Here is a 26,256-nt window from a genome sequence, read left to right as displayed (position 1 = left end):
GGTCTCAGCCGGGCCCCGTCCAGGTGCAGGGAGAGCCACTGAGCTCTCAGGGTGGTTGTGCTGACCAAATTGCTGTTTCCCATTTTCTCTAACGAAAAGGCAGCGTGGGAGATGCGGTCCCTGGGCCTCTGTCCTGGCTGGGTTTCTGGATGTGTCATTTGCAGTGGAGTTTCCAGAGAGCTCATTCCTGGGACTTCTGCTGCACCCGAGTGGCAGCTGTGGATGTTCAGCACTTCTTAAAGTCAGGCTGTCAAGCTTTATCCCTCTGTCAGCTGGGCCACAACATTAAGTGAAACAGGGACTTGCTGAAATTTAAATTTTGCATTAGAATTGAGCTGCTTTTTGTGAATAAATTACAAATTCCCCAAAACAACAGAAAGTTTTTCCCCGCTTTTCAAATGTCAAAGCACTGTGCCTGAGCAGAAACCCCACTACTGCTTGTTTCTTCAAGTAAATCTCTTGCTACTCTTCTCTATGTTGCAGAATAAATGTAGCATCTAGTCGGCCTAAACGTGAATGTAAGCCAAAGCCTGTAATAACTACAACCCTGGAAATTGGTGATAATCAGCAGCACAATGGGATAGCTTATAGTTCTTCAATAAAATCATCAGGTAAGCCTGTGGCTGCGGAATGAATATGTTGATATATGCTTTGCTGGATTGTTGCTTGAAGTGTTGCTTGTACTATGGGAATGATGGACCCGTGGGGGATCAATATCCAAGTATTTGACTCCAGTTTGTTTCCCGACTTTGGAAATGGACTCTCAGAGCAGGGTTCCTCTCATCCGTCTTTTGCCACCTGAAATTTAGCTGCAGAGCTCAGCTTGGTCTCTTAGCTTCTCTGTATAGCCACCGAGGGTGGAGGAGAGAGAGGGAAGGGCGCTTACAGAAAGCAGTTTATTTCTTCCGAAGAGAGATGCCTAAGGTAGGGGACAGATCACCTTCTAGGATATCTCCGGATGCTAATTTCGCTCAGCCGTCTATGAGACCATAAATGATTACCTCAGGATCTTAATTTTTGGACATGTACAATTCGGAGAGATGGTGATCACTTTTACTAAATTTTATTTGCTTTGGTGAAATATTTGTAAAGAAAAATTTTGGGAACAGCATAGGCTTTTATGCCTTTTAACACACATTACTTTAATATCCCTTTAGTTCCTTAGAGTATGCAACAAAGTGTCTGCGTTTTCAAGCTCAAGTACTCTGCCATCCACTGGCTCGGAGCAGAATCCCTCCTTGGGGATAGGCCCTGACTCCCCAAAAAACCCTCAGCTGTTGAAAGCCCTTGAAAGTTGTGTGAATGGTGGTAATTAGTAAGGTTACTACTCACTGAAATAGTTTTTCCTCATCTCACAAATAATTTTTTCCATCTCCCTCAAGTGAGTAATGAGAGAAGACTGATAACAGAACACAAAAGACAACAGTCAGCAAAGAAAAGAGCATGAAAAAGACACTTTTTTTCATAATCAGTATCTCTAAGAAAAATAGAGGGAAAGCAATGAACCAAAGGTTCCCTTCGCCACTTGGCATGAGATCTAGGAGTTTCTTCCAATGGTTTTTCTGGTCCCCCCCCACCCCCCACCCCAAATGTCTGCAGTTTCCTCTTCCCTCCTGTTTTGTTCCTTTTTAAAGATAGTTGGGGAGAAATGAGAGAGCTAAAAGCGAGAGAATGAAGCTTAGTCTGGAACTTGGTGCTCCTTCCAGTGTCTCTTGAAGCTGCTTTCTGGTTGCAGGATGAGGATATTATACAATCTGCACTAAAGGGTACTTGCATCAGTTCTCATGAGCTAAAATTGAGTGAGTGAACTGAAATATAAACAACCGCTGGTTGTTAAGGTGGGGAAGGAGTGAGCCACTTCCATTCATTGTTTGCATCACAAAATATTGCATCAACCACTTCCCTATCAGTAAATGATGGATTTTCACTTACTGCTTGGCTCACTCGGTGCCACCAGAACAGAGGAGGAAGCAAACCAACCATGAAAGAGATGAAGAGGAGGACGCAGAAATATTTAACAACTCTTGCTATACTTAGTGTTGTTAATAACATCAAAAAGACCTATGTTGTACTTAGCCCTTCTCTATGTGTAGATATATTTGTTTCTCTTGAAGAAGCTAGTGCTGTGGGTGCTGTTCTTACCACCCTAGAAATGACAGTCATCAGTGAAATCCTTGTTCATGTTCGTCTTTCTTTTCCTGTTGCATACTGGGACGTTATCCATATGGATTTCTGTGGAGTTACAGTGGGGTCCATGTGCCCTGTTTGTAAATAGGGGAACCTTTCTGTTCCTGCTTAAAATCAGAATCATGAAACAGATTTGATTTATGATCTGTGATTTAAAAATATGAACCAGGTGGCTCTAAGCAAAGTGCTGCTAAATGTTTTAAGGTCTCCATCTGATAGAGGGATAGCACCATGATCAGCACCTTTTTTCATTTAGAAAACTGAGCTTTTCATCCTACACAAACAAGCATGTTGCTCAATTTCCCGTTTGCGCATAGGTCCTATCTAAATTTAGGCTTTTCATGGCCCTGATAGTGTCACTCAAGGTACGTAGTATATCTTAGTCTTCAGTGAACCCATAGAAATCAACAGGACAGTTCAGAGTGAGAGGTGATGCATTCAGCATGGCTACCACAGTCCAGTTTTCTGAGTGTTGAAATGGCTTTTCCTGCATTTTGCCGTAGCTTTCTAAGTAAAGCCTCAGCTCCTTGGAGGAGAAATGTTTTTTTCCTTTATACGGTTCCTAACACATGGGGATTATTTGCTACTAATAACTTGCACATATTTGCAGGTTTAGATTCACAGAAACAACATTTTAATGGCCTGAATTATTTAGCGCCTTTGATTAAGCACAGATAACAAATCTGTGTTTTTGTTCTAATTCATTGTCAGTCTCATTAGTCAGCTGAATCTGGGAGCATCATCTGGCTCGTTTTAGATCTCTTTAAAGGCCGTGTCACGTCATGCCTTTCATTCTTTTTCATTTTGTTTGTTGGGGTTTGACTAGGAAATGATAGTTGGGTCTGGTTGCTGCCTGGTGGAACTTAACATAAGCAACAGATGTGAGCTGCGAGGAAGGCCTGGACTAATTATGTTAGCAAGCCTCTAGTTTGTGATTATGAAAGTATAATTTTGCTACTACATGTGTACATCATGGTGCAAAAGACAGAGGAGATGCAGATAGAGATGGTTCCTTTCGAAAAAACTCGCATTGCCGGGCCTTCTGCTTTCAGTCCCGTTACGCCCTAGAAATCACAGCCAGCCTCTTGCTTAACCTGGTTTTGGGGTGTTTTTTCATTTTGTGCTGTCCAGGTGTGAGTAGTCTGGAGAAGAGTCATCACTGAAAGCGTGTCAGTGAAGTGTGCCGGTTTAGCTCCCTGATTGCTGCAGTGCAGGAGGTGGGCGCTGTGGCGTAAATTGGCGTTACGGCCCCTGTCTGCAGGGAAAAGGGGTGCAATTTCTTGAGCTGCTTAAATGGCTGCAGCAGTGGAAGAGACGTGCAAGTATTTGATGGGCAGGAGGAGGCTGGAGTCCTGTGGCCAACGCCGTGATGTTAACCATCGCTGGGTGTTGCAGCCCATCCGGCGGTGCTGCCCCGTTACGTGCCTGGGGGAGGCTTTGTCTCCTTGGATCGTACAGTAGCAGCTGCCGGGCTCTGATGAAGACTCTGCCCGATCCTGCAGCCTGCAGTGAAACCGTTTGTGCTGGCTGTGGCCATTACTTTAAAATCTATCCAGGCTGCCAGACATTGCTTTTCAGTTCTTTGAAGCTTAAAATGAACCAAATGTGATCCACCTCTTATCAGGTACCTTGCTGTCAGAAATGAACTGGTTTGCAGTAGTGAATTAGCCCCATGAGAGCAGCGGGCAGGAGCGAGGAACTGTGTCCGCTGCTCGGAGCGCTGCCTTCTGCCCTTGGCTGTTCCAGGAGCTGGTACCGTTTCTACCCTGGCAAGGACTCTGGAAGTAACACAGCTATTTCTGAAGCTAGTCTGTTGATTTTTGTCCGAAAACTGTGGCTCAGCTCCTTTTCTCTGCTTGGACTGTTTCAGCAAGAGCATGTCCGGAGCCAAGCTCTCACCTGTGCCGCCGCCGTTCAGGCTGTTCTCGTAGCGCTCTGTCGTTACCTCCTGCCTTCCCCGGGCAGGGGGCTTTTTAATTGTTTACTTTCTTGCACGTTACCATGGTGAGCAGATTAAAAGCAGTATGATGACATGCATTTCTCTCATCTTAGCTGTTACACCTGTGTTGTATTAGCAATTGTGTGCAGATTTTCTCAGAGATATATTAGTCTTTAAGGTGACTGCGTGATTAGCACGTGTGATGGCTCGGAGAGACAGCCGAGATTCGACTGTTTGAGAATCGTTGCAATGTTGCAAATAAGGCAACCAGAATTAATTTAGTATTAAAGAGGTTTTTTAACTGCTTTAATGCAAGTACTATGGTGTTTAAAGAGTTCTTTGTCTTGCTATGTGCATTTTACTACTGTTTACATGGGAGCAGCTTGGAATCTGTTCTCCTCTACTTCCTTTATGAATATATTTCAAATTACTTGACTTTTACTTGGATATGCTTGGATATATTTTTAAAAACTTGTCATGGCTGAACTTCAATTGAACTTCTGGCTAGTCCTTGCCCACAGACCTGAGCTTTACAATTTGAACACTAGATTACACTTTTTTTTTTTTTTTTAAAGAATAATTTACTATTCATAGATATGAGTGAATATGTATGTATGTAGGTATCCCTAGGATAAATCCAGGCCAATTAACCATCCATTCATGAGAATATCTTTAAAAAAAAAAAACAAAAAAAACTGCATTTACAAAGTTAACTTCTTTTGCTAAAGGTGATCTTTTTTGTACTTTAATTTCCATGTATATCATTTATTTTTCCTGTAAATATATGTTTGTATATGGTACCATTATTAATAATTGAAAACAGCAGTTTGGAATGAAGATCTTTGTAGTAGACCTTGAACAAACAGGGTGAGTCACAACAGAGGCCACATACTGTAGGACAGTTTGACAGGCACCGTCATTGCTAGCATAACCTTCGCTTTAGTTCAGATGAAGGACATGTACGGCACCGACTCTGGACACACAAACCTGGGGAGGAGAGGTGGCCTAGAGATGCCTGTGGCTGCTCAGGCGAGGCGGGGGCAACCTCACGCTCCAGTTTGCTGGGGAAGCCCCGTCCGGGTGCTGCCCGCTGGCTGGCAGCGCGCGCAGCTAGGACTGAGCCTGAGCCCCTGCTCTCTGGTAGCTGTTCATGCAGTCGCAGCGTGCTGCAGTGCAATTTTTTAAATGAGTGCTCATCATCCTGCTGGTTGACTCTGCCATTTCGTCACCTCCTCCCCTTTTACTTCCTCTGCCCCCCTGCTCCAAAGCTCCCACAGTGTGAGCCTGGCAACCATGACTGCTCCGACTGTTAGTTTTGTTTATCCTTCCCAAAGGGAATGCAACTGGGAATCAAAATCTTGTAGCGTCTGCATTTAAGGGAGAAACAGAATTACACTTCTAATTAATTACCCCAAATGTTATATTTATACATAGAAGGACTGGATGTTAACGAGTGAAAAATTCTCAGGAAACAAGACAAGGGTACACTTGTGACAGCAGGGCTACAGTTTTGACCCACTGTTTTTGATGCTTACTGGCTGGTGCGGTACTTTGAAGCTCTTCTAATATTTTCTTTTCTGTCACTGGAGCAGGTTCTTCAATGCACATGGACCAGCCTTGTTGCCAAGCTCTGTATGACTTTGAGCCAGAAAATGAAGGCGAGCTTGGGTTTAAGGAAGGGGACATCATTACTTTGACGAATCAGATTGATGAGAATTGGTATGAAGGGATGTTAAATGGAGAGTCTGGCTTCTTCCCTATTAATTATGTTGAAGTGATGGTACCCTTGCCTCAGTGATTGTGTCATTAAAGCTGTGAACATGGTTTCATGACTGAAATGGATTCACAAATGTTCTATCAGTGTGGCATTCTGTGAAAGCCTTGCTATTTGACTGACTTACTGACTTTTGTATGCGTCTTTTTAAAATGTATTTATTTTATATTCAAAAAAATTTTACCTTCCCTGTCTCCATCAACCTGCAAAAAAACCCATACCCAGTTTTTTTGCTTTGTGCCTTGAAGATCACCATATGAAGTGTTTACTGGTAGCTCACTGTTGCTCCAAAAATGCATTTCTTTTGCTATTATTGTATGTGGATTTTTTTAATCTTTGGCTGCAATGATTTTACTATTGAAAACCATTTTTAAAAATACTGTAAGCAAAGCTAACTGTAACCAGTTCCTAAGTTACTGATGTCATTGAGCTTTTCTCATCTATCATACTGTAATTTATTGTGAACAAGTTAATCCATGTTTCAAATTGTTTGTTGACAAAAGGCAAAGTGGTTGTTGTCAATATTATGATGTTGTTGTACTAAGTACAAGTTCTCAGAATTGAAAATTCCTATAATTTACTGACCAAACTTAATAAATATTTCTGTGGGAAAAGAACAGTGGTTGCTGCTTCTATTCCTGTAGTTCTGGCATTTGTTTGTGAGCTGGAGGTCACTTTTCCTGCTAGATATATCAGCATTCAGCAAAGAAAATGCTACACTAAAATGGATGAATAAAGCCAAACTATTAGTTTTATGACCACTCAGCCAATGGAATTTTAATAATCTTGCTTTCTCCCCACTGACTGCATAGTGTTCATAATGTCTTAACATTTTTCTTACAGCAGAAGAGTTAAAAAACATTTGAACTAAGTGCAAACTGGTCCTAGCGCTGCAGAGTTTGCATAATCTCTATTAGATAAATGGGTGAGTATCGCTAGTGATTGTTGCAAACAAATGAAAAGTCAATACACTTTTACTTTTTTTTTTTTTTGAAAGGGATGGAGAAGAAGAAGAAAGAAGAGAAGATAATAGGTGAAGGAAAAAGATGCAAATGCCATAGCTAAAAACATGCAAAAACATGTTTCAAAATCAAGACAGACAGAGACTCAGGCTTCTTAAGTACTATCAAAATGAAGAGAAAATTCATTTGTTTCTCTGTTAGCCTTCTCCTGCCTTGCTCAGTAAACATGGACAGAGTAACAACTAAAAAATTCAGCAACGCCAGAGGAACATGCTCTTTCACCAGTTAGTCTCTGGATAAGACAGAAGAGAGTGATGAGAAAGGAACTGAACACTGCATGGGCAAACTGGCTTGAATCTAGCTTCAAAGTGGCGAGCTCTATTGGGTTTGGTAGCCCAACAGAAACTGCAATCTCTAGGGAAGGTGCAGTTACTTTTGCATGGAAGAAGCATAAATAGGCCCTAACTGCCTCTCAAAACTCAGGTTTCCCACTTTCCCTCATCTCTGGGCTGGAGTGCTAGGAAGGCTCCTGCTCGCACAGTGGTCACAAGAGAAGCAGAGGGTTATTCTTTGCAGCTTTGCCTACAGTGTGGTAGTTAGGACCACAGGAGCTCTGAATTTGGACCTGCTCTTGCAAAGAAGGAAGTTTAGAAGACCTTTTCCAGCTTGATAGGTGAGTACCTAGTAGTTATTAGAGCAGCACTATAGAACACAACTTGTCCTGGCCAAGTTTTTGAATGAAACTAACTGTGATATTCTGAATACAAAGTGTGCATGGCAACTTTCAAAGTTTAAACATTTGGGATTCACAGTCTGTTATGTAACTGCTAAACTACTTGGCCTTAGAGATCCCACACTCACAAGCTTTTGGGTAGGGGAAGCAGCAGGACTATATGCTTAAACATGCATATCTTCTGGGAGTGTAGGGGAAAAAAAAAGTGCCACCAGGCAATAAGTGAATCTGTTGTGAACCACAGTTAGGCACCTAGTTGTTGCTTAAGTAAATAAGCAATAGCTAGGGAAGAGGAAAGAGAACAATCACCCAAAGTAATAGCTTGGGTTTCTAAAGTTGTCAAAAAAATTCTTTATAAAACAACAGCCTTGCATTGACTACCCTTTTCATTTAAGAGTAGAGTAAGAAGAAATCTAGGTACAGAAAAAAATATAAAGCACAGCCACATATGGAATAGATAGATAGCAACACATTAAATGGCTTCTCATTTGGTACACTGCAGTGATATACTAATGAATTTGAGAATTATCATATACCCCTAATAATCCATAACATAGAGTACAAGCAGTGAAAGAGAGGTAGACTGTCATAACCAAAGCTTACAGCCTCTTTGACAAGATACACAGTAAAAAAAGCCTACTGTTTAAGCAGCACTAGCATTTTACTTCTGCTCAGGCCTTTTGAAACAGTGTTCTGTGACACACCTGGTAGTTGCCAAAACATTTGGCTTTTCCTTTTGAATTTTTTTCTTCTTTATCAGAGGTCTGTCTTACATTTCCATAGCAGGCAAGAAAACAGACACCAAGATCTCATCTGTCTGGCCAGAATTCCCTAGAGGAGAGAATTTATATATATAAAAATACATTTACATACACACACATCACATACATGCATAAAAAAATTTGAATTCTCCTTACACTTGGCCCTAGGCAGCTGGCCATTTAGTACAGAGCTCCTGATCAGCTGCAATACATGTCTCATCCAACAGAAATAGCTGTGGAAAAGTGAGCTAGAAGTAAGAAGTCAGAAGATAGCTATACTGTTGTTGAATAGGGTAATGTGTAGAGGTGACAGGAAGCCAACCATCCTTTTCCTTCCCTTTGCTGCTAGGTGGACAACTTGCACAGTAAGATCCATTGCAAATATCAGAGAAGTTCTTTACTGTGTATGTTCTTAAGGGCGAGTGCTAAGATGTTCATGAGCTTCTTGTAGATCTTGTTTCCTAGGCTGTTGATGGTGTTACCAACCAGTGGTCTGCAGCAGCTATTTCACATTAAGACCTTTGCAGTAGTTCAAACCTCTTTCACTTGTTTGTCAATGCACATCATCCTTCCCTTGTGTTCTGCAAAGAAACCTGATCTAAATTACTAAGGACTCCTCTTACATCAAGTTCAGTACAGTTCAGCTTTATTAGCTATGTAAACAGGGCAGCTTGGTCTATTGTTGAAGGCTTCTTCAATCTGCAGGAAATCTTTCACACACATGTCACTTTTATTGCTTCAGTCTTTTGAAGCACTTTGCTAATACCAATAATTAACAGTGACTATTGCCAATAAGTAACTTTGTTTTTAACCTAAAAATATTAAACTCAAAGGCTGGTTATATACACAAAATCTTTAATAATAAAAAAGTTTAACAGATCAAGATAAATATAGCAAGGTTATAGCAGCATCTATTTAAATTTAGGCCATGAGGTACAACAAGAATTCAGATCTGCTAAATCACAAGTGTTCAGCCAACATTTGGTTGAAATACCTTAAAACTTCAATTATTAAATAGCTTGATTTAAGTGAATTTAAGCCAGTCTAAGGCAAGCCTCACGTTAAGAACTGCATCCTAACACAGAACAGATCTTAAATTCAGTTGTACTGTAACACTGAAGACTGGCAAGGAAAGAGTGAAGGTCAGAAAGTATTCTAGTATTTGATGAGGTCTGCAATAGCAGCTGCTTCCCTCCCTTCATGTTCTTAAAGAGAAATGGGTATTTCTCCACCATACAGCAACCAGGTAGGCCTTTGCAGGGGGAAGGCAAGGAATAATGGCTATAAAGGATGACTGCCTGTTTCCAAGGGTTACATAGGCCTCTCTGTGTGGACAGCAAAGCCATTAAAGTTACAGTAATTTACCTACTGGCCAAGAGAGTATTCCCCATCTGTCAGGTGATATGTACACAAAAGCAGTACCGCAGACTGCACTTCCCCTTATTTATGTCAGATATTTAGGGCACAGGAACTTTTAAGAGCAGGTATTTTTGATGCATCTTTCATTATAGTTGGTGCTTTCTAGCCTTGCTCTTTGTTTCAGAATGTTTCTTCTATCCCCCTAAGAGGCTGGCTTGTCGGCACCATTCAGAGTGCTAATATCGCTAGTTAGAGTACCTTATCTGTTGGAATGAGATGCTTCCCCCCAACACACACACATTTATAGGATACAGCTGTTTAAGGTTCCAAAAAATTTGAAATAAGAGCTATGCTGTGCTGTTCTATATCTAGGAATATCAAATACTGAAGTCTGTAGATTTCCAGGTGCTAGAACACAGAAACAGTACATTTAATACCAAGCAAGTAAAAAACATTTTACAAGTTGCTTTTAATTTTAAAAGTTTAAACACTAGAAAGTTCTAACAAGCAATCTAGACCAGTTTCATGTTTCAATATCAGGATCTGAACAGGAAACGTTTCAGACACTCAGCACCCTTTAGGGTAATGCTTTTCCCCAGCCAAGTTCTGACTTGCTCAAGGTGCAAGACCCATGCAAACCCCATGTCAGACTATTCAGAAAGCTGAGGCAGCCTCATGTTCACTCTTAAGTATTTATCATTGTTTTGGAACACAACTAACATTAAGCATTGTAAACTATGTTCTCCCATGTTTCAGCAGGTCATAGAAACTAGATCCTTATGTTCTTATTTAGAGCAAAAAAAAATTTTGTAAGGATCTTGTACTTTGCTGCTCTTTAAATGGTGGAATCCAAGACCAGGTCCAGTGTCAAAAGGTAGGAAGTCTCACATTAAGGACAACACTTCTTACACACGCATCAGGTGGGAGATGTGAATTCCAAGTTTCAGATATTTCAGAGGATACCAGAACACATGTAGTCCAAAGTGTCACTTTGGGCTGAGATGCATTTTTAGGCGATCATCACCTTGTCTTCATTACATGATAGAACAGCTAGGGTCCTCATTTTGCTGCAGAAATGAAACACCAAGGCATTAACTACCTATCAGCCATACAAACTTAGTATGTTATTGCAGTGCAAGCTGATTAAAGAGAAAATAGTCTACCTACTCAATCCTCTGATAATTTATTGTCTTACAGTATTCTACAGATTTAGTTATTAATAAAGCAAAACAGGTTTTCAAGAGAGGCAGGATACTACTAACTTTAAAGGTATGGGGGAGATGAAAAGAAACACTTTTCAGAATTTGAGTCCATGCAATACATGAATCATTCCCTTCTTAATGAAAGGCTATCAAGCTATCAGTACCTCATTTCTGAGGCTTCAAAGTTTTCTGGCATGCAGATTCATGCTAGCTCAGACTCATGCTAACCCTTGCAATAACTGAACTATGTTTTTGACTAAGTTGCCTTCATTTTTGTATTATGGGTGTGGCAGAAGCATACAGGTAGTAATAAGAAGAATTTGCCTGGAATTCAGCAGACAGGAGGAGGGTCATTAACATTGCTGGGAGTATTAGAATGGATTCTTTCTATAAGTGGCTCACAATTGTATTGTAAAGCTGCTGATAAAACAGACTAAAAATGTAACCCGCTATCACTCTAGCTTTCCATCAGCAATTGCAAAACAAGCATTGTCATTAGTCAACTCAAATACGGAACCTTTAGGAAATTAGAGAGGTCTTATTCTGAGGATGAAAAAGCTCTTAGCTACTAAGCCTTTTTATAAGCCTAAAGCTTCTGCTGGTGTTACCCCAGCCATTGTGGTGTGTGCTGTGCCTTATGAGCCTGGAGGCCAGAACAGCATTACACAGCCTTCCTCATCAGCCTATTAATGAAGGGTCTCACCTACCTTCAGTGTTACTGAGATGTTACAAGAATGCGCATATGGTCAGGAAACTTCAACGAACACCCTTTAAGCCAGATGGTATTCTTATACTAGACACAGCAAGAGCTGTGGTAGCTCTTCAAACTGTATCAGCAGAAGGGACAGAATAAGACTTTAGCCAGGCATCCGCTTGCACTTGGTACCTTCAGTTTGTGCTAGTGAGGGAAGCATGGGGCTATTTTAGGTCAGAAACAAATCAGCTCGAGAGTCAAGTACAGTAATTATTGAATAGGCTGAAGTATTATATGAATCAGAACTAAGATCTTGAGTGGATAATTGGTCTTCTAGCCTGTCTCATTCCAATAATGCTCAGTTTCCCTTCCTCAGGTTAGGGTAATATGAATGACAAGATTGGGTCTGATTGCACAGTAGTTCAGGACTGCAAGCCAGCACTTAGTCAGGTCTGCTGCCCCCTCCCCTAAAGCTGTCTTGTTTGAGCTGTAAAGCTACTGAATCTCAGTACCTGATGGGAGTCAAATGCCAGTTTTCAGATCTTTCCTTTCACATTGCTTGCGCAAAACTTGATTGCTGCTGTTGCATAACAATGACTTGCTGTCAAGTGACTGCTGAAGAACAACTGTCTTCAGCTCAAGCACTTTAACCCTAGTTTTATTTACTAAATTGGAATAGTTTTTAGAAAAAAAATATACTAAGTTGAACTAAGCTGTGGGCTCTCTCAGAGTATTGAGGACATCACCTTTTCAGACTAATAAGCTGGTCAGCCAAGCGCATCAGAAAATGGGTAGTCATTCTAAAAATCATTTATGCTGTTCTTACGATTTCGTATATTTTTTTCCCCTGCAAGTAGCCTTTAGATAGAGACTCAGCTGCAGAGTACGTGCAGTTAAGGGCTTATATTTTGCTATCTTATTTCCAAATGAAGAAGGTTCTCCCCACCTTTTTGGAAAGGAGGGAAGCAGAAAGCATGGGGGTGGTGAATGCATACCTGCATTATCCCCCTTATCATGGTTTAAGCATCTAAACTCCTTATACCTGCAGTGAGATAAGGACATATTTGCACATAGCAGACATTCTTGTGCAAAACAATCACAAACTAGATTTGTTACTGACTGTTGATTTCACATTTAGAAAGCTAGCTTTTTTTCTGGAATTGTTCAGTTAAGAACTATTTAAAGCACTCATATTAGCTCTGTTTTAGAATACTTAAGCAATTAAAAATACCTGACTAGTAGTATATCAAAGCACAGTAGGAGCATTCAAGACAGAAGTTCAGAATAGTAATAATCCATTAAAAGCTAGGAGGGGCTATTGAGAATCTTTCACAGAGGCATTGCAACACATAAGTGGTAGCCAAAGGGGTATAATTCAGCCAGAACATGCTCATTCTGCTGAAGTTTGTCAATGCCATTAGCATGACCTGCATCTGTGCTACAGTTCCACTTGAACAGTATTGAAGAGAATATTTAAGGGTGAAGCAAGACTGAGATACTTACTTTGCTGTGCAAATTATGAAAAAAGTTTCTGGAAGTGAGCTTGCACTGAAGTGCCTCAAACTCATGTCTGAGTTTCAGAAGCACGTAGGCAATCAGTACAGCCAGACCTCCGATTTCACTCTTTGCATATTTTTGAATGGAAATATTAGCTTTCTTCAGTACGAGTTTAAGTTATTTTAAGAGCAAGTCAGGGACACTGTTTAGAGTATCAGATAAGTCACTTCACTGCACAGAAATAATATATTTTATTCCCAGTTTGGGTTTGCACTCTTTTCTAGGGTTAAGAGTTAGATTATAAGTTTATTCATGCTCAGACACAGGTTTAGGTGGAACAGACATTAAAGCTAGTACTCTGCAGTGTTTATTTTAGTGATAAGAGACCAAACAGTTAATGCTGCTATTTGATCACATTAAATCACCAGAGAATAAACAAGACATCAATTCCAGTTCTGATGCAAAGCCATGCAAACTACATCCTACATGGGACAAGAGACTGCAGCACTACTACTGGCACAAGTTTTCTACACGATTACAAGCATGATTCTCTCGCTAATCTCACCTGCTTTAGGATGCTCACAGGAATCACTATCATGAAACCAAACAACATTTCTTTTTTCTTCTTCTTTTAGTCTGACATCAAGAAAAATGGTAAGAGTTGTAGGATGTGGATAGTACTTAGGGATTTTTCATGTAGTAATGACAAGTAGTGACCATTAAATTACTCTGTTGATAGCATGTATTTAAACTTTGGGCAGCTTACCTGAGATGGAAACTCTATTTCACTTCCAGTTATTTCTTCCTCCCACTCATCCTGTTCACCACTTTCTTCTCCTCTGGGTACATGCATTATCTTCCTCTCTGCCAGTTCCTGGAATACAGCTGAGTCATCACCAAGTCCCCCTCAAGATTTAAGCACATCAAGAACGTTTAGTATTATGAAGTTATAGCTAGTTACTACTTCACTTACCTCACCATCATCTGTGATGAGTGTAACACCAATGGTGTCCCCAGTTCCCCAAGACTGAGACTTCCAGACCAGATCACTAGGACCTGGACTTACACCAGCATCTGCACCCCAGATCTGCAGACAGATAAAAATAATGAGCTTATTCAGAATCTTATTCATAGTTGGATTCAGATTCACTCTAATGCATGCAAACCTCGAGCACTCCCAAAGACGTCCAGTAATAGAAAGTGAACTACTCTGGTTCATGGCAGGATTCATGCTTCTTTTTAGGACTAACCAATAAACTAGCAATGTTTTCAGCTTAGGACTGTAGAACATTTAGTGCAGAAAGGCCTGTTAACAGCTTCTACCCAATTAAGAGGTAGCCTTGCTCAGACATACATACCATTAGGGTCACAGAGCAAAGCCATGGCTATACACTTACTCATGGCAGCAAGTTGTGTACACAAGATGGCCTTCTCTAACCTGGAGTCACTACCAGACCTCTTTTGAGTAAGCCTGTGATAGTTTGCAGTACAGAGTGTAGAGTCAGGCTTTTTAAACACCATCTAGACCTACTTAGATTAAGTTTTTTCAGCTAAGGTTTAGCTTAGTGCTACTAACTGTAAGCCCAGCATTGCTGAGCTGTAGTAGACTAGAGATGCTAGCAACAGTGAAAGTCTTTGCACAGCTTGTTATCAAATCACAGGAGTAAGTCTCCAAGACTTTGTTTTTATAAAGAAAATTTATAATTGGCATTTCGGGTCAAGTTGTTGCAAGGATCTTCTCGTCTGCCTGCCCACATAAAATAAAAATTTTAGTTCTTGGGCACTTAAAATACCAAGGAAGTTTAACAGACATAAATTTAGCTTTTCTTGTTATATGAACTGAGTATCTCTATTGTCATCCAAGGTAACAAAAACAGAGCTCCTTGAATAAATTTTACAAAGCTGCTACCTACTGTAACTATTTGGCCTGCCTGAAGAGTGAACAGTGAAGGGAATCTATATGTTGCATCAGAGACACTTCCAAGCCGTCGTCTCAACACCCATCCATGCAGTGGTTGATCCTATGAGATAAGACATTTCTCTCAGCATTACAGGGCAACACCATATCATAGAAGAGCAAGGTTCTTTCCAGATTCAGGGTCATTTAATCCCACTCGTGTAGCATAAAGGAGTCTGACCAATGTTGAGGCTGCCTTCAAATTGCCAGTAAAGCCTCCCTATGATCTCTGTCAGTACTTCCTTATGGTTAATCTTACCACCTGTCCCACAAGTTTAGGCACATCTATCCTTGCCTTCTGTTGAAGGGATTATCATGATGTTCTTACCAAGGATATTCTGATAAATGAAGCTGGTCATGCCCATTCACAAGTTGAGCCTCAACATACATGAAGTGGCAGGAGAAGGTTTAAAATATCTTGGGCTGAAGTAGTGAAGCCACCCGTCAAGTTTAAGCTTTTTAAAAATTAATTCTAATAATTCAGGATTTGCAGATTAAACCATTTGAAGAGTTATCTAATTAGTTAGAGAAACCTTCTTTGTATGGGTTAGATACTGCCAGTCCTACTCAACCTTTTAGCTGTTCTAAGCACCTCTAGGTAATAAGAGGCTGTCATTATCTAGTTTACTAAGCAGATCATGTAGTTCATCAAGGAAGAAGTACTTCTAGTATAGCTAGACTGATCTGGCAAGAAATAACTACAGATGTTACACTTCTGCATCATAGAAGCCAGTGTAACTCCCCCAAAGGCACCTCTCAAACAGCTTTGTGAATAAAACCCCTGCAGTACCCAAATCAATTTGCATACTCTTCCCTTGACAGAGTCACGTGAGCTGAAGAAGTCCCATCTAGTATTTAGTTTGGCAGTTTTTTCCTCATCTTTTCACCCTTCCCAGCTCCCATCTCACTAAGCCACAAGTCCATTCACAAGGAGTCATACACTTTGCAGTGAAGGGAATGCACACTTGAATGAGTAGGAGTACCTCATCAGAGTTGTTTCTAAGCCTGACAAATTTCCCCTCGGTATCAATTTCTTCAATAGATACATTTCCAGAAGATGAAGCATGCTGAACAGTCTTAAATCCAGTACTACGCCCTCTCATTTTTGCTTCTTTCATTTTCCTTTTTCTCCCATGCAGAAACCGGCGCCCTTGACTTGTTGTTGCTTGAGTTGCAGTGCCACGTGAAGATGGACTAGGTGAGAGCTTTAGCCTAGAAGGGAGTCAGATAAGCATAGATATTCAAGTGAATGTTATTTCTTCTTCCTCCTCTCATCTTGCAATAGCCAAGCCTAACAGCTTCTTATATCCCAGCTTTCTGTAAAGTCTTGAACATAAGATTTTATTTTTACTGGCAAGAGCAACTCAGTAAGTAGCTTGTTAAGTCTGGAAGACAGCCCCAGACCTAGAGTTCAGAGCAAGCTTACGTCCATAAGAAACGACTCCCAACTGCAAGAAACGATTCCCAACTGCAAGAAACATTCATTTAAAGTCTCTATGGATACACTCTTTAGTGAGAGTAGTTTAAGTTCTTGACCTTTCTTAGCATGTAGAGTGAGAGTTCATGTTGTTCTCACCAAGCAGTGTATGGATAGTTGGAGTTGCCTCATTTCATTCATGTGTGCAGCCTGAAATGCTAAAGTTCCACAATTGGTAAAGGGACTTCTCAGCTAGCCAGGCTGAGATTAAAACCTGTGCAGGATGTCTCTACCTCTATAAGCAGTCTTCTGTTCCCCTGCCCCCGCAACATTCATTACTCCGTGTAGATGGCATCAGCACCTAAATCTGAGGGAAAAGGGCTGTTTTATATCTCCAGGATGTTGCATTAAACTTTCCTCAAAGCTTCAGTACGTTTCCAGGGAGGAACGTCTAGTGGAGCTTTGAGCCTTTTTTGGTGGGGTTTATGAGTTACTTGATCTTCCCTTACTACACTGTTAAGGGGGGGGGGGAGAGGGTGGGGTATAAAGAGCATTTACAATAGATTATGCTTTAGGAACTAGATTACAGTACTAATTGCACACAATCACATTTACTTCTTGCCTTCTCCCTATTCTGAAGCATAGACAGTTAATTAGTACAGCGGTCTTACATGAAGCAAGTCTTCATATGAGGATCTTGTCATATCCTACCTCTGTTCTTCTCCTTCCAGCATCTTTCGGTAGGCATTTATTTCCAGATCTAGAGCCAGTTTCACATCTAAGAGATGCTCATATTCTTCCAACTGTGCTTGTACCTGCTGCTGGGCTTGTGCCATTTCTTTCTCTTTTTCTGCCATACGTCTTCGATGGAGATCACGATCATAATCCAGCGTTTCCTGTAGCTCCCTTATTCTGTTCTCCAAAGCAGCATTCTAAAATTAAAGGGGAAAAATTCAGTTAAAGCATAACTGAAGATTAGAGAGAAGAGCCCAATAGTTTGAACTGGGTATCTAAACTAAAACATTAAGTATAAACAAGTGTAAATAGTACCTGGCTTTGATATTGATTAACTTGGGATGTTAGAGTATCAACTCTCAGCTTTGTTTCCATTAGTTCCTCCCGAGCAGCATTGGCAAAGTCACTATTCCTTGCTGCAGACAGCTGGGCATTCTCCACCTATGGATAAGTCACTGTTAGTAATAAGTTACTTATGACCTTGTATTTTAAGTAGGGAGGGAAAACAAAGTGATTTCCAGCTGTGTTACATCTGGAAATAGTTCTGTTTTACTTAACTGTGCAGATACCAATAAACTCCAGGTCAAAAGATTTTTCATTGCTTTTCAGGGCAGTTTACATGATTTTGATGCCATGTCAGGATAAGTCAGCAATAATCAGGTAATTAAAGGTGTTGGATTAGGATATTTCAGTTACAGATGCATAAAGACTTCATACAGGTATGAAGTAAATGGGTTTTCCAGAAGAATAACGGAGAATAAGGTAGTAAGCTGCTTGTCAAAGCATGAGACTACATGATATCAGGTGTGCTTATTCAAGTGTTAGTTTTAGAACTATTGGGGAAGAACAAACAGTTTCTGCAACACTAAGCTATTTCTAGAGCAAGTTGATCTTGAGATTTTCCAAGAAAGGAAATAAGCACCAAAATAAAGGGCCATGCTACAAGAGGCAGTCACAGAAGGTCTGGCAGAAACCTAGGCAGAAGTATCAAAAGGAATTTAGTAAGCTGGAGAACAGAGGAAGTCAGAAGAACTAAGACAAAATTAAGACATCTACTTGATAAGAAAGTAGCACATATGATTCTGCACTGAATATTAAGGAAGGCTTAAGATAATACCATGCATTGCAACCAGCCCAGAGTTCTCTGGGATCTTAACTACAAGAGCATCAGCCTGAAGTATTACTTTTTTTCCTGAATGTAAGGCTAATGCTAAGAAAGGGGCAGAACTGTTCCAGGAGAGATGCAATCAAGCCCTGTCCATAGCCACCCTATCCACCTTAATCAGTACAACTGCAAAGTAGTATTTGCATTCATGTTTGAAAGTGCTCTTCAACAGCTGTAAGAATACTTAGTTTCATATATTTTTAGTACAACTACAATCAGCAGATCAACTTGTATTCAGTAATATTGTTGTTGCTTAATACCAACATAGCACACCTTGGAGCTACATTTGTCAGGATTGTATTCGGATTTCTCAGTAGTTTGAATTACAGTCAATTTTGTTACATTAGCCATCCCTAACTCGGTTCCCCAAAGGAATCATATTAATGCTTGAACCAATTTTATTTGGGACTGTAAGTGTGTCTGTGGACAGAAAGTGCAGTTGTCAAATATTTGACACTGTTCTGAGATTCCACAATAGCTGTTGAGTTGATTACCTTTCCCATTTATGCCAAGAAGTTTTGCAGTGAACACAAGGCCTCCACTCAGCTATTTAGGTAAGTATGAATTTAATCAAGGCAAGGTGTAGAGCTAAAATTGTTTTACTGGCATCTTCTGCAGACTCACTTTTGCACTGAATGTTCGTTCCAGCTCCTCTTTGTATCCTTGAATTTGTTCTTCATGCTGTTTTCTGAGTCCCTGCAGAGCATCCGAGAGCTTACTCTCAAATTCTCTCTGACGGCCGGATTCTATTTCTGCTATCCTGCTCTCATGGACTCTTTTTGTCTCCTTGAGCTCCTAGGAGGACAAGAAGTTTCTCAGAAAATAAGCAAGTCACCACAGCTCAATTTGAGACTGCAGGTTTACTGTAACAGCTTAGCAAGTCATTCAACACTGAAGCAGATTTGTCATGAAGTACATGGTAATTCATCTTTAGTCACAGAATTTAGACACTTGTCCATTATGTCACCTACTTCCATCTAGGCATGCTGGGTTGCTTGGCTTCCTCACTACCAACATTGCTCTGATAAACTACTAAATGCAGTAGTTCGCATCTCATTTGGAGACTAATCCTTTGAACTAGACCGATTTCTTAACTTCTCTTCTAATTAGAAGACGTGCATGTAGACTTCAGTTTTCTTTAAGAACTGTTGCTTTACCTATTCTTATTTTATTCAAGAAATAACAGCAGTTAGGTTAGAAATCGAGATTCTCCATCACTTAAACCACACATGCTTTGGGATTCATTCCAGTCAGAAGGAAGTTTGTTTACATTTACATAATATTTAGTTCTATGCTATGTACTGACTTCTCAAAGTTTACTAGACAGCTTTGGTAAGCGTTAAGGAAGTAGGGAACACGAGTTGCTTATTAGAAGAGATTCAACTTTGATTATTTTAGCTTCTAACAAACACCTGGAATCATTTAACTTCAACTGTAATATTTGCACTTTCAGTTACACAAAGTAGTATATTGGGATTGTAGTTACCTTCAGAAGTGCAGCCTGAGAAAATTATCTCATACTCCAGATACCTATTGGTACTATGCCAGTTAACATGAGGTTGTGCACTTTCTTGAAGTCTTCCTAGTTAGGTGGTTTTTATTGGTTGGTGGACTGTCATAGGTTGACTCAGCTAGTTACCTTTTTAAGGATAAAGCACATGTAACATTGCTTTTTAAGGGCATCCAGGGGTCATGGACACCTACAAGAATCCTTGTTAATAAGCTAAAACATACATCTTCATGAAGGCGCTTCTGGAATGTCATTTGCTCTTGCAAAGTTTTCATTTGATTTTCCAGATCCACTCTCCTCAACATTTCACTGTGGAGATGCTTTTTGGTATCCTCCAGTGAGAGCTTCAGCTGGAAAAGATTGACATCAGGGTAACTAAAATTAAGAGATAGCTTTTCCAAATGAAAGCAGTCAACTTATACAGATCATTCAACTTCATTCCTACTGCAAGCAAAACACACTGCTTAACTGAAGTTGGTTATTCTACTGTTTAGGTTCCTGATTCATTGGGACCCAGCCTGTTTGCAACGAAAAGAATCCTATTTAATTATATGTAGAGCAGATTATTCAGAGGGCAAGTATACAGGACCCCACAATTGCACCAGCTAAGTTTTACTACTGTTTTATTTCAAGCCCAGGAAGCAGACCTCCGATAAATCACAACATCTGTATACATTCCTCTCCTTCACAATACTAAGTGTTCTAAACTTCTGCCTAAATTCCAATGTCACTTATTTGATATTTAGCAAGTGATATCCCCAAATATAGCCTTACTATGCTGGCAAGCTATTAGACACTTCCAATATGGCAGTGTGCTATTTTAATGATACAAGGCTTTAGTTCTCATCCTGGAAACCCTATACTAGGCTGTTCTCAATAATCACATTAAAGCATCAAGATAGCACATTTCTAAGAGTCTAGCTGTTGTAATACACTTTGATAGAGAAGCAATTCAAGCAATCAGAGTTCATTTTAGTAGCACAAGAGTCCATAAGAAAAGCAGTGAGTAGTTATTTATTCTACCAAGATTTAAGCACAGTGGAGCAGGGCCCATCAAATGCTCCATTTGCCGACATGGGAGCGAACGCTACAGGGGCTGTAGCAGACAAACACATTCCAACTCTGTTTGCCTTTAGAACAAGAAACACTACATACCACGGTCATGGAATAAAACTAAAGCTACTTACAAGAGGACATTTTAATGAACCAATTATCAGTATCATTTGCTTTCAGCAAGATTCAACAAATCCTGTAGTTGTCACAGAAGACACTCTTTGCCTGCTTTTAAACCCCAACCAACTAATTTGGGGAAAAAAAACAAAACAAAAAAAAAAAACAAGCAAACCTTCAGGAACAAAAGCAAAGTTGAAATTGTAGGAGCAAGCCTTACAGTGACTACTTGATCCTTCAGTTCTCGGAGGTCGTTCTCCAAACTTCGGTTCACACTCAGAGCTGTTGCTAGGTCGGCTTCCTTCGCGTTCAGCTGAGCATCAAGGTCCCTCACGCGAGCCTGTGCCAGGTTTAAATCAGCCTCTTTCTTTGAATTCCTGCAAGGGACAGTTTTACACTCAGTCACAGCTGGCAGGAACAGTTCGGTTTTAATCATATCTACGACGACAGAGGGCCGTGGTAGAACTGAAGTGGAAGAAAGGGAAACGCTTGTGGCGAGAATACAGGGTGGGCTCCGAGAAGGAAATCGGACAGAGCCCTTGGACAACCATCGTTTTTCAAAACGGAAAGACACGGAGACGTTGTGCCCCAGTTCACTCTTACCCAGCCGTTCCCTGCGGCGCTGACCACCCACCAGAGCGAGGAGGGGAGGCGCAGGCCGCCATCTCCAGGGGGACCAGCCAGCCGCGCTCAGAGCCGGACACGCAGTTCACCAAACCAGAGTGACCCGCCTCGACTGAGGCGGCGTCCGGGAAGCAAACGCCCCCTCGCAGCACGAAGGTGGCCGGCAGCTCCGCCACAAAGCGCCTGTTGAACCACGCCGCCGCCCCAGCCCCGGGGATGGGGGTCGACAGAGGCCCCAGCGCGGTCCCTCACCAGGAGGGAGGGGCCATGGACCACCACAGGCCCAGCAGCGGGTCAGTCGAGCTGCTCCCTGCCACACCAGGCGCAGGCGGGGTGAAGCGTCCCCTCGCCACCGTCGGCCCTTGGAGGCGGTGAGCAGCTCCAGGCCGCCGGGATTTATTCCTGGCGCTCCCCCAGCAGCGCAGGAGCTTTCTGCTCACGGTGCTGGAGGAGTTTTGGCCCCTGGAGGGCGCTATCCCACCTAGGGGCAAGCAGGCCCCGTGGTGTGGTGGAAAATGGTCGTTTTCCTCCCGCTACCCTGTGCGGACAGCCTGCAGCAGAGCCCTCGGGTACCGGCTGGATGGATGGCCAACGCGGTTTAGGTAGCTGGTTTTACTCAACGACAGCTGGGCCCCAGAGCAAGCTCCCGTCTCTGAGGAAGGGTGGTAATTTCACAGACTGCTCTAATTTAATATCCTTGCAGTTGTCTGACCTACACCCAGAGTCTGACTGCCTGCTCAAAACTCAAATTTGAGATTGTAAAGACTAATGCTTTCAACTTCTTTTAGCAAAAAAGAAAACAAACAAACAAAAAAAAAACCTGCTCTGCCAAGCAGCTAGGTTGTGATAATTCATACAATGAGTTTTCCAGTCGATAACTGAGCAGACCAGTTGGAGGGAGTCCAAAGTCACTCTACAGGAGCAATCAGCTCTAGAAAGCCCGGACAGCAGGGAAAGATTGGAAAAAAAGTCCGGGTTGTTTAGTCTAGAGAAGAGAAAAGTGACAGGAGACATAACAGTCTCTACCTACATAAGAGACTGCAGCACAGAGGCAGGGAATCTCTTTTCCATGTCTGTTGTGGAAGAGACAGGAAGCTGTAGGCTTAAAGTGCAAGGAGGGATATTTGGGTTAGGGAGAGGAAACTAAAGGTAGCTCCACCCGGAGGTAGGTTGCCTGGGGATATCCTGGCGTCTCCATCACGCAGAGTTCAGAAGAGGTTACACAAACGTCCGTTAGAAGGGATGCAGGTACGCTTGGTTCCAACACGGGCCTGAGGCGAGAGGGGCTGGGTAAGGTTCTCTTTCCAGCCCTCCTTTCTAAAGGCATTTGTGGATTGTCTCCATACTTTTGTGGCCATGATGTACTAATAACTGTACTAGCCAAAAATGTAGTTGTTTACTCAGATTCTAGTCAAAAAGTAACTTCTGCTGGGGTAATGATGATGAACAAGATAACATTGTGGATTTTACACCATTTATAGATTTCTTTATTTTCTAGGTATTAATTCTACTCTCCTCTTGGAATCTGTGCTACCACTATCGCTTATTGTGAGTATTACCTGGTTATGATACTAACAAACATACGATAATACTACCTTTTGATAGTATTAGTAGTTTACTTGTACAGTCTAAGTTTTCATTCCACAATCACCTAAATGTGTGCAAGAATGATATGCCATTAGCATCTGTGTTTAACTATGTGGTGGTGGTTCATTTTACTCTGATGCAGGCCTCTAACAGCCAGGTTCAGGTTTCCTGGACTCTTTCCTGACAAATATTCTCAGAAAACGCTTGGGCAAACCATTTAATCTTTAATAATAGCTATTTAACAAGGCCTGGCTTTGACAAGAGTTTTTACTACCCTTTTAAACCAAGTTTAGGATTTAGGACAGCGCTTTGCATTATTATGCAGCAAGTAGTGACAGTACTCAGCCTTGCATATGCTGACTTTCGAATCTGCACAAACCATTCCAGAACTAAATCTGGCTTATTGACTACTAGCTGTTTGTGATAATAGCTTTCAGACATTACCTATCACACGGTAATTAGCATGTTACAGGATCTCTCTCCCATCTTGCTTGGCCTGGAGATTTTGAATTTAGGAAACTTTTTAACCAAAAAAATCAGATATGTTCAAACAAACTCCTGTTTGTCAGGACTAGGGAGTATTAACAGCACTTACTGAATTCAGTCTTACAGCTTCAACTTACTACAGCACATACTTCAGCTTCAAAATGCACCTCTGTACCCATTGGTGTACAAGGAAACCAATCCTGTCTCTCTGCTGTGCTACTGTACTTGCTTTGACCTTCCACAGGCTCTACAGGCAAACAACTGATATGCTTATCCACAGCTCCTCCTTCCTAAACATCTTTGGCCTACTTCCAGTTACCACTGTTTAAGAAGTAAAAACAAGATAGCTGAAATGCAAGCACATTTCATTGTTGCTGAACTTTAGGTCTCTTTACTAGAGTGATTAGTAGGAGCCAATGGTTAACACTGTTGGGAAAGTTATCTGGTGACATTCCATCCTATAAGAGTTCCAGGTTATTTAAAGGGTATATATAAAGCGCATGATACCCTCGAAGTAGTTTGTTCCAAGTCATCTGAGACATTTGCAGTTAGACAGCCCAGACACAAATACTCATTGATATTAGGACTCCACTCTAGTCCTTTCAGAAAGCAGCATATTACTTGTATCATTTCCATAGGCTGCAAAGTTAGCCACTTCTAAGACCTATTTACCTTAAAGGAGTTAGATCAGTCCAGAGGATTACATACCTGCCAAGCCTAAATCTTTATAAACAAAGCCACCAAGTTATACAAACACAAAGTGCAGCAGAAAAATTCCTGAACTGGCATTAGCCTCCTCGCTGTCCAATCAAGTGGCTGGTTAGATTTATGAAACAGATTTATGAGCCAAAAACCTGGCATGAATGAGACAAGTCCAAGGCATTCTAAGCAGCTGAAAACAGAAGCTTAGAGTAAAAAAAGTTTTATCCTCAAGTAGAGGAGTTACTGAAGTCCTATTGAATCTATGAGGAGACAGTTTTTGCTGCATGCCATGAAGAGTCAGAAGAAGCTGGTGCTTAAGAGTTCTATGACACGAGTTTACACCAAATTTTAGGGGGCGCGCTAGCATTCAAGTTACTATATATCTTTAAGTGATTTAGAAGTACAACAGGGCAGTACAGGTAAGTGGTACTACTAGTTGTTTCATATATTCACAAAGGAAACATGTTGTAAGTGGATGCTTTCTCCTCTTTCAGGAGTTTTGACTGCACTTACATTGAGCAACCTCCTTGTTCCAGGCCTCAGGAGACCAGAGGACAAGGAGACCCCAGGCACAGGATAGGCAACTGGAAAGAAAGTCAAGCCCGAAACAGCAGGCAGTTCATCCCAGTAGCACTTAAATCCTATCTTAGGATGGAAAAGCCACTAGGACAAGTCCTGTGCAGTGCCAGCCTGGGCCAGGTAAGGGTCAGTCATGCAATATAGCTATACTGCTTACAGGACTAGCTTCTTGGCTTAGTCCCCTCCAGGCAATGCCCAAGCTAATAAGCCCCTAAGAAACGTTAGCTGACTCCATACAGAAATTCCTTTCCTCATCCCCATAACTTCCAAAATGCTTTCCAGCATAGCAGCTTCTCAGGTGTTTATGAACACAGCTGTGGTGGCAATCCCAATCAGCCATACATTCATGCAACCCTACACCCTGCTCACAAGGTCTCCCAACAGCAGGGGCTCTGGGGGAGCCCCATTCCCCTCACAGGGGATCTCCACAGTGGCCTCTTCCAGCCCAGCAGCGCTAGAGCAGGTCCACGCAGCGGTGTCCCTACAGCCCCTGTTACAGGGCACACACACACACAGATTCCTCCTAACCGGAGGCTCTCCGGCCTCCCTGTGCCATACCTGGGGGCTCACACCACCGCCACAAGCTGCCCACCCCGCCGCTGCCTCCCCAGCACCCGGGGGCTGGCTGCAGGCAGCTACCCCCTTCTTGCCCCCAGCCCTGCCTGCGCCCCAGGTGGGCCGCCGGGCACCGACCTGCTGTGCAGCTGCCGGTGCTCCTCGCCGATCTTGCCCAGCTCCACCTGCAGCGCGGCCCGCTCGATGGCGATGTCGTCCAGCGCCCGGCGGGCGTCGGCCAGCTCCGCCTCGTAGCGGAGCCGCAGGCTGCCCAGCTCCCGGCCGCTGCCCGCCTCCTGCTCGGCCAGCCGCTGCTGCAGCGCCGCCTTGTCGGCCTCCAGCGCCCGCACCCGCTCGATGTAGGCGGCCAGGCGGTCGTTGAGCTGCCGCAGCTCCTCCTTCTCCTGCAGCCGGCTCAGCCGCGTCGGGCTCAGCGGCGAGGCGGCGGCGGCGGCGGCAGCGGCGCGGCCCAGGGAGCGGCCCCCGCCCGCCGGCGTGGAGGACAGAGCCGTGGCCATGGCAGCTCCGCGCTCCGCCAGCGCCGCCACCGCGCCGCGCACAGCGCCGCCCCGCGCAAGGCGCCCGGGCAGCCCCGCCGCCGCCGCCCGGTATAAATAGCCGCCAGCTGCCGCCCGCCCCGGCGGCTTAAAGGGCTCGGGGC

At 42.4% G+C, this 26,256-nt stretch overlaps 2 protein-coding genes across 8 annotated transcripts in view; one reads left to right on the top strand and one right to left on the bottom strand.

Moving 5' to 3' along the window:
• The window catches only part of SH3GL3 (SH3 domain containing GRB2 like 3, endophilin A3), a 54,592-nt gene extending 48,075 nt beyond the window's left edge, over positions 1–6,517 (top strand). For all 4 annotated transcript variants that reach the window (XM_068958002.1, XM_068958005.1, XM_068958003.1 and 1 more), the window contains 2 exons: positions 484–611; positions 5,719–6,517. In XM_068958002.1, the coding sequence (XP_068814103.1) occupies positions 484–611; positions 5,719–5,924 (334 nt within the window). In that variant the 3' untranslated portion in view covers positions 5,925–6,517. The remainder of the gene's footprint in view (positions 1–483; positions 612–5,718) is intronic.
• A 1,565-nt stretch (positions 6,518–8,082) lies between these two features.
• LOC104148228 (lamin-B3) lies at positions 8,083–26,224 on the bottom strand. 4 transcript variants are annotated; one of them, XR_011143655.1, is made up of 13 exons: positions 25,734–26,224; positions 21,283–21,439; positions 20,117–20,242; positions 19,007–19,177; positions 17,533–17,658; positions 17,194–17,414; positions 16,049–16,277; positions 15,022–15,129; positions 14,082–14,195; positions 13,875–13,982; positions 13,674–13,744; positions 8,513–10,782; positions 8,083–8,426 (listed from the first exon to the last, which is right to left on the bottom strand). XR_011143655.1 is itself a non-coding variant. In XM_068957995.1 (12 exons), exons 1-11 carry the CDS (start codon positions 26,111–26,113, stop codon positions 13,703–13,705), a joined length of 1,782 nt encoding a protein of 593 aa, XP_068814096.1. In that variant the 5' UTR covers positions 26,114–26,224; the 3' UTR covers positions 8,083–10,782; positions 13,674–13,702. The 4 variants fall into 4 exon arrangements, 3 of the variants coding, with proteins under 3 accessions (XP_068814096.1, XP_068814098.1, XP_068814097.1); XM_068957995.1 differs by having other exon boundaries at positions 8,083–10,782; XM_068957996.1 differs by lacking the exons at positions 8,083–8,426; positions 8,513–10,782 and adding an exon at positions 10,789–11,815.
• Positions 26,225–26,256: the final 32 nt, after the last annotated feature.

This window comes from Struthio camelus, chromosome 12 (assembly GCF_040807025.1).
Source record: "Struthio camelus isolate bStrCam1 chromosome 12, bStrCam1.hap1, whole genome shotgun sequence".
NCBI classification, from domain to species: Eukaryota; Metazoa; Chordata; class Aves; order Struthioniformes; family Struthionidae; genus Struthio; species Struthio camelus.
The sequence above is the reverse complement of the archived record's forward strand: the minus strand, read 5'-3'. Positions and strand labels throughout refer to the sequence as shown.